The sequence below is a fragment of the Eurosta solidaginis genome, chromosome 1 (genome assembly GCF_040869045.1).
Source record: "Eurosta solidaginis isolate ZX-2024a chromosome 1, ASM4086904v1, whole genome shotgun sequence".
NCBI classification, from domain to species: Eukaryota; Metazoa; Arthropoda; class Insecta; order Diptera; family Tephritidae; genus Eurosta; species Eurosta solidaginis.
In genome coordinates, this window is record NC_090319.1 from 76255601 (window position 1) to 76263957 (window position 8357).

The 8357-nt window shown below is 38.8% G+C and overlaps 1 protein-coding gene across 2 annotated transcripts; it reads right to left on the bottom strand.

The window, feature by feature from the left end:
- Positions 1–674: 674 nt before the first annotated feature.
- On the bottom strand, positions 675–7510 carry r-l (rudimentary-like). 2 transcript variants are annotated; one of them, XM_067758358.1, is made up of 4 exons: positions 7367–7508; positions 7239–7307; positions 6676–7183; positions 675–1906 (listed from the first exon to the last, which is right to left on the bottom strand). In XM_067758358.1, the coding sequence occupies exons 1-4, from the start codon at positions 7370–7372 to the stop codon at positions 1086–1088; spliced, it is 1404 nt and encodes a 467-aa protein (XP_067614459.1). In that variant the 5' UTR covers positions 7373–7508; the 3' UTR covers positions 675–1085. The 2 variants fall into 2 exon arrangements, with proteins under 2 accessions (XP_067614459.1, XP_067614452.1); XM_067758351.1 differs by having other exon boundaries at positions 7239–7510.
- Positions 7511–8357: the final 847 nt, after the last annotated feature.

Below are 8357 nucleotides of genomic sequence, written 5' to 3' on the forward strand. Positions count from 1 at the left end.
TAATCTATTGATGAAATCTTTTGTGATAAAGTGGGTGAAACATTGATATGGGCTTTCCAGTTTTGATATCTCATTAGAAACAGATGAATTTCCAGAGAAACTGATATTATCTCTATGATGCACCATATTTCCCTTTTTCTATATCAACTTCCTTTTATCAAAAGAAAAAGTGGCCAAATTAGTCAGAGATGTAGATGAAGAGTAGTTTGTTGTTCTTCCGAATTGTTCTCCTGTATAAAAGAGGGATCATCGTCAAGAATTTCATCTGTTTCGTCACAATCGTCGCTCTCCTCTTGTAACACTCTTATTACATCATCTGCATCGCGACACTCATCGTCAGAATTTTTGTCATCAAGATCATCTTTTGATAGACCACAGTCTTCTAAATAGTTAAAATAAAGTTCAATCTCCCGATGGGTTAGGTTTCTCTAAAACAAAAAAAAAAAAAATAAAACATAATAATAGCGCACCACAATTCCACTCGCACTAAAGGTAGAGTAACTGCACAGTGATGTAAATTTCTGTCACATCGTTTTGGTCAGATTATGTGGGATACGCAGTTATGTTACTTTAAAAAAAAATAAAAACACAAAAATTTCAACAAAATCTGGTATAACTTTAGGCGCATTTTTTCATTACAAATATATTTGGCGAAGGTAATATATTCATAAAACTTATTTTAATTTTTAAAATTTTTTTATTGAATGCATGTTTAGAACTTAATATGGAATGTTGATTAATAAATAGTATCTATATTATGTTTACATTAGATAATATAATTGAAAGCTTTCAAACATCTACAGCGAGCCGTTACATATCATATTGAGTCATATCCTTTATCCTATGATAACAAAAAAAAAAAAGAAAAGAACAAATTTAAGAGCGTTCCATGTTTGGAATGCCGCACAAAATGAAAGTGAGTTATATTTTTTGTGGCTAAAAATTTTATTTATCTGATCTATTTTGAAAAACTTCTTCAGTTTTGCATCTGTCAAAATTTTCTTATGGAAGGCTAAGGTCTACTTTTATAAGTATCAACTCGTGCGCACACAGTCTATGCATTTTCAATTCCAAATTAAACTTTGCTATTTCTCTAACGCTATACGATCAGTATAGGCCGCCCATAAACGATCACGATATAACGCTGCTGCCTTTTGAGCAGTTTTAGCTTGTATAATTCCACGTCCAACTACACCAATATCAGCACCACGCTCCTTAACCACATTTTCGGGCGTTTGATATTGTTGACCCAGCTGATCAGCACTATCATCAATCTTTACACCAGGCGTCAATTGCACTAAACCAGGAAAATTGAAACACTTCGCCGATTGGCAAACTATGCCGGCAATAAAATCAATATCTGCACCTTCTGTTGCTATTTTATTAACTGCTTCCAAATATTTAGCATCGATTAAATTACCCGAATTTGATAATTCGGCTAACAAGAAAACGCCACGTTTTTGAACATCTGCAGTACTATCTTTGAAGCCAGCTTTTAGACCTTGTAATATGCTACGACCGGTGAGTGTATGTGCGGTAACCAAATCAGCCCAATCGGCAATTTTGTAAATGCCTTTACCATATTGCAATGACACAGTATTGCCAATATCAGCAAATTTGCGATCTTCCATAAGTAGAAAATTGTGTTTTTCTGCAAGAAGACGTAAATTTTTGATGAACGCATCATTGAAATCGTCGATAATGTCGACATGTGTTTTGAGCACACAAATGTAAGGTCCACAAATATCAGCGATATTAAGAATTTCTTCGGCTTTCGTTAGATCAGCGGCTAGACAAAGATTTGTCTTTTTACTGGACATTAAATTGAATAGTTTTTTGGCTACATCACTTTTTGTAAGTGTGGCGCGTTTTTCAAATGATAGTTTCGTACGTGAGAAGTCAGTGGCTAGAAATAAGAAATAAAATTTATATTTAAAAAAAAAGGAAAATAATAAAGTCTGTGGACATATAATCAATAAATAGTTCGACGTAGAGAGTGTAAAGTCGCGACGCATCCGTATAGAAAGATAAGTATATAAAAAAAACTATTAAAAATAAGTTTAGATACCTCTAAGGCTTTTACGCCTCGACAAGTGTTTTGCTGGAAAGGTTCGACGTGTCAAGCAAAACCTAGATGGTTCAATCGTTCCCAAGATGGTCGAGCTAGTATCTTAATTATGCTTGTTACCGGAACGTACCATTCCCTGTATCCGACAAAGGACCATAAACATCTAACAAGGTAGATGAGTTTTCTCTGAGTTGTTGTTGTTGTTGTTGTAGCGATAAGGTTACTCCCCGAAGGCTTTGGGGAGTGTTATCGATGTGATGGTACTTTTCCGGATACAGATCCGGTACGCCCCGGTAACAGCTCCATTAAGGTGCTAGCCCGACCATCTCGGGAACGATTTATACGGCCACATTAAACCTTCAGGCCATCCCTACCTCCCCACCACCAAGTTCCATGAGGAGCTTGGGGTCGCTAGAGCCTCGTCTGTTAGTGAAACGGGATTCGCCGAAGGTGAGGTTGACAATTGGGTTTGGATAAGCTATATATTGCGCTGGTAACCTGAAAAGGTTGCGCTACACAACCCCTTGAATCTGGATTTTTAGTCGCCTCTTACGACATTCATACCTACCGTGGGTATATTCTAATCCTCTAACCCGCTGGGGGTGTAACCTTATCGCTACAACAACAACAGTTTTCTCTGAGAAGCTTTTCATGGTAGAAATACATTCGGAGTGTTTGCCAAATCACTGCTGAGGGGCGACCTCGCATAGAAAGACTCTCCTAATTCAAAAAAAAAATTGTTTCTAAATTTTTGTTGTTGCCTTGTCCGGAAATCTAACGCAGCATCTTCGGTGTGGTAGGCGGAGCACGCTACCACCATACCACGATGCTCGTTACAACAACAACAAAAACAACCGCAGCTCTAGCTACTACACATTAATTAAGGGGTATATACTTACTACGCAGGTAAGGCGATCCCAAGCTTCTTCCGGATATTTCGTTTTTATGTAACTACGTTGACAACTTTTTATACCCAGCTGTACTTGTACACAGGGTATTATAACTTTAATTGGGTAACGGTCGGTTGTACAGGTATAAAGAAATCGAGATAGATATAGACTTCCATATATCAAAATAATCAGTATCGAAAAAAATTTGATTGAGCCATGTCCGTCCGTCCGTCCGTCTGTCCGTTAACACGATAACTTGAGTAAATATTGAGATATCTTCACAAAATTTGGTACACGAGCTTATCTGGACCCAGAATACATTGGTATTGAAAATGAGCGAAATCGGATGATAACCACGCCCAACTTTTTATATATATAACATTTTGGAAAACACAAAAAACCTGATTATTTAGTAAATAATACACCTAGAATGTTGAAAATTAACGTGTGGACTGATATTGAGACTCTTGATAAAAATAAAAAATAAAAATTTTAAGTTGGCGTGACACCGCCCACTTGTGATAAAATCAATTTTACAAGTATTATTAATCATAAAACAAAAATCATTAAAATTATCGTAACAAAATTCGGCAGAGTGTTTGCCTTTACTATAAGGAATGCTTTGAAGAAAAATTTACGAAATCGATTAAGGACCACGCCCACTTTTATATGAAAGATTTTCAAAAGGGTCGTGGACGAATAAAATAAGCTATATGTTTGCAAATAAGAGCTTTATATCAATGGTATTTCATTTCCCAAATGGATTTATAACAATAAATAGGAAGAAATTCAAATTTGAAAAAATTAAAATTTTAAAAAATTACCGTGACACCGCCCCTTTTATAACTAAGCAATTTTCTATGTTTCGGAAGCCATAACTCGAAGAAAAATTAGTTCAGAATAGAACCATAGGTTAGGTTGAAGTGGCTGCCTCCGCTGTCCAAGCGGAGACTCACGTAGGCCGTCGTGGCCCGTTGTGCTACCACGCGGGGGTCCGAAGAGTGTTTAGACCCCAGTGAGGCTAAACCAGTGTGTTTGCCTGATGAAACGCAAGATGTCGTTTGTGTGTGCAGATTCAAGCTCCGCAAGACCCCCAAAGGAGTGTCTGTGGAGGCATCGGTACCTGGTTTTTGACAGTGCGGGACAGTGGCACAGATAGTACTCTACGCTTTCTATCTCCTCGTCCCTACAGCTGCGGCAGAAGTTATTTGTCTGTAGGCCCATATAGGCACCATGAGTACCCATGAGACAGTGACCTGTAAGAAGGCCCACTAGTGGGTTTATAGAGATACGGTTTAGCAGTATCTCCGATTGCTCTCTCTTTTCATCGAGCTTAGGCCAGATTTGTTTGGATATTCTACATGTACATAGGTTCCATAGCCCATCTGGCGTTAGCTTGATCCCTGAATAGAGATCGCAAGCAGTGCTTGCAGGTGTTTAGAGGAGGGCTGGACCAACCAGCGGAGGTTATTGTTTGCTGGTTGGTGCGTTCCCTAGGCAGCTCATCCGCAGCGCAGTTTCCTGAGATGTCACAGGTGCCAGGAACCCATATAATGCACAGGTTGCATTTATCAGCTAGCTTGTTGAGGGTTTCTCTGCACTTCAACGCCACTAGTGACGAGGTGTTACTGCATTGCAGGGATTTTATGGCATCTTGGCTGTCCGAGAAAATTGAAATAGAATTGGTCACCTGCAGGTTAGCAAGATATAGGCCTGCTTCCTAGATAGCTATAAGTTCAGCCTGAACACTGCAGTGGTCGGGTAAGCGTAAGCTCTCGCTTAGATTGAACTTTTCTGAGAATATTCCGCTGCCGACTCGACCCTGTTGTTCAGTTTAGAGTCATATGTAAAAACGGAGATTTCGTGAGATCCCGGCTACCTGCCGTTTGCCCACTCGTTCCTCTCTGGGATTCTTGTGGAAAACTTGTTGTTTCAGCAAGGGGACGGTATTGTGTGGTCCGAATAGAACCATATGTATATGTCTTATGTGCAGCCTTGTAAGCCTATTAAGCACACAAAACAAAAAACAACCTTTCAAATGTACAGCTGGGTATGTAATGTTCACCCGAACTTACACTTCCTTACTTGTTCTTTTTAGAGAAAGATAACGTTTTATATCTGGCTAATAGTAGAGATAAAGGCAGCAATTTTGTTTATTAAGTTTATGATAGTTTGATATGGTTGATGGTTTTATATGCAGTATAAGCCTTTTATGGCTTGTTTATTGGATATCCAAAACCGATTAGACATTTAAGAGCTAATGAAATAAGTGAATAATGTTTGTAAAATGAGAGCTGAAATCTAGTGTACCTGATAAACGCGTAATGCTTTTTGGGAATATGCATGTTAGACGACAATATATTTATAATACGGCGGCTTCCGTGGTTTGATGGTAGCGTGCTCCGCCTACCACACCGAAAATCCTGGGTTCACGCCCCGGGCAAAGCAACATCAAAAATTTTGTTTGGCAAGCATTCCGAGTGTATTTCTGCCATGAAAAGCTTTCAATGAAAACTCATCTGCCTTGCAGATGCCGTTTGGAGTCGGCATAAAACAAGTAGGTCACGTCACGCCAATTTGTAGGAAAAATTAAAGAAGCACGACGCACCTTACATTTATTTTATTTATAACTAGCTTATGCCCGTGGGCTTCACCCCACATTTCTATAAAATTATGCAAAATAAATAACACAAATTTTAAACTTATTTTAAGTTTGTGTATTTGCGAATTTAGGTATTGCTGAAAACCATAGGATATACAATATTTTTTGTAATATTATTTGGAGTATAAATAAAAAGATTTTCCGATGAGCTAATTCTGGAGCAGGCTACATATAATTGGCCATGGGTGAAACATGAGTTGGTAAGATTGATTCCTACTACAGCTAATGACTGTGCTTGAGCTTTATTGATAGACATTGCTAAAGCCGACTTAATAGGAAGTTGACAAAAAATTTTAACGACGGCATATTACTAAACGTCCAAAAGGAATAGCAGCAAAACTCATTTCTGTAGTCAAACTTTAGCTGTTAAAATAACCTAAGTTTGTACGGGAGCCATAGTTCTGAAAAAATCCCATTTGTAGGGAAGGTGCCACGCCCCTTTTCTCCAATTCCACATTTTACTGGAGGTGTTAGGACTTAACGTCATATAGCTCCTTACCAATTTTCACTATCCTACCATTACTACATCCAGAGATATGCAGTATGATATATTCAATTTGTATGGGAGGTGCCACGCCCCCCCTTCCTCACACCACATTTTCTTGGAGGTGTTAGGGATTGAACTCATATAACTTCTTACGGATTTTTAATGTTCTTGCATGAATATCTCCAGAGTTATGCAGTATCAAAGATTCCATTTGTATGGCGGGTGCCACGCCCCTTTTATATATCGAAATTATTTTTAGCCTATGACCATCCCTGGAAGGTTTCTAGAGGGTTGTGTAAATTTGGTTGTGATCGGACGCAACCCGATCTATACCTACATACATACATACATAATTTGAATTTTATATATGTGACCCGGTCTATGAAAAGGTGGCTTATGACTCAAAAAAACAGCTGTTTACAGCTGTTTCTTGCAAAAAAAAACAGCTGTTTCTCGCAATTTCTTTGTGTCATAAGCCACCTTTTCATAGACCGGGTCACATATAGAAGATAGATAGATAGATAATAACTTAAATTTGATTGTTTTCACAATATTCTTTAGTACTTACGAACGTTTTGTTGTAGATTTTGAAGCGAGACATCACTGCTTATTTGCGACGCTGCTATATATTTGGCAACCGCATCCACAGTATCAGATTTTATTTTACCGGCTTCGTTTAAGGTCTTTAGCAGAAATGAAAGTGTAAATAATGAATGTATGCGAACATTGTGCTTTATTATATTGGCTACAGCTCCTTGCTCCCGATCTACCACTACAACAGCATATTCGACGATAATACCTTCTTTCTCCAAATCGCGCACTGTCTCCAATACACTTGAACCAGATGTCACAACATCCTCAACTATGAGACAGGTATCGCCAGCACTAAATAAACCTTCAATCAGTTTTTTGGTACCATAATCTTTAGCCTCTTTGCGCCGTAACAACATAGGTGTACCTTGGTGCACAGACACTAAAGTGGCCAATGGCAGAGCGGTATATGGCACACCGCATATATGCTTTGCCGTCAGTTGATGCTCTTTTATATGCGATGCAATCAAATCGGCAACATTTTTCTAATCAAATATATTAGTTGAATGCTTCGTATATCATGATTAACCAATAACTTACCATCACATGTGGGTAACTGACTATCACGCGCAAGTCAAAATATACAGGTGAATTAATGCCCGTCTTCATCTTGAAATCACCAAATTTGAAAGCATTTATCTCATATAATTTAAGAGCGAGTGACTTACGTTCATCACACATTTTATCGGTTGTTAGATGCAGGTGTTTGGAATTTAACTATAGATTTCAAAAGTCTCGCTTTTAAAAAAAAATTTATTCTAAATATACCTATGTAATGACGCGCGGCGTTACGCTATTGCGCTGAAAACGAGGGCGACGCGATTGACACTGTGGTAAAAGAGTGGTTGAGGGGTCGACTGCTAATACGATTCTAAATATCGAGAGAGGTGTCAAACGACGCGTCATTATAACAGTATTAATAATCCAAAGGCGGAAAATAAAAATTTGGACTCGTTCAAAAGATATTAACGGAAAACTGAAAAATGACCTGCGGGTCCCTCAGAAACCGGGGGCGGGATCCATAATATTTTTGCCCAGAACACTTTTCTGGGTAGTAGTGCAGTTTACGGTACCCACCGAAATTTGGGCCAAAATTTTCGAGTGAGGTATCAAAAGACGCGTATGAATCTCGAGAACGATAATCCGAAGGCGGAAAAGAAAAATGTTATCTCTGTCCGGAGATATTTGCAGTTGAAGTTGGCGATTTTCATGTGGTTGTCGTTGTGTTTTACCCACAAAAAAAATTATGCATCACCTTGGCGGTAGCCACGGTTATACCACACACCCGGACTTGGCATGGCGTAGTCCAGGGTTATTTTTTATAAGCGCGGCCAAAGGCCGCCAAGGCAGAAAGGTGTTCTGCGCAAAAATACTATGGTTCCCACCCCCGGTTTCGGAGGTACCCGCGGGTCTTTCGTTAATATCTTTTGAACGAATTAAAATTTTTATTTTCCGCCTTTGGATTCTTAATCTAGACGTGAATACGCGTCTTTTGATACCTCACTCGAAAATTTTGGCCCAAATTTCGGTGGGTACCGTAAACTGCACTATTACACTTTTCTGCGTTGGCGGCCTTCGACCGCGCTTATAAAAAATTACCCTGGGTGTTAACACCGGTTTGGAGACACTTATGATCACAATTTTTTTTTTTGGGTGCAC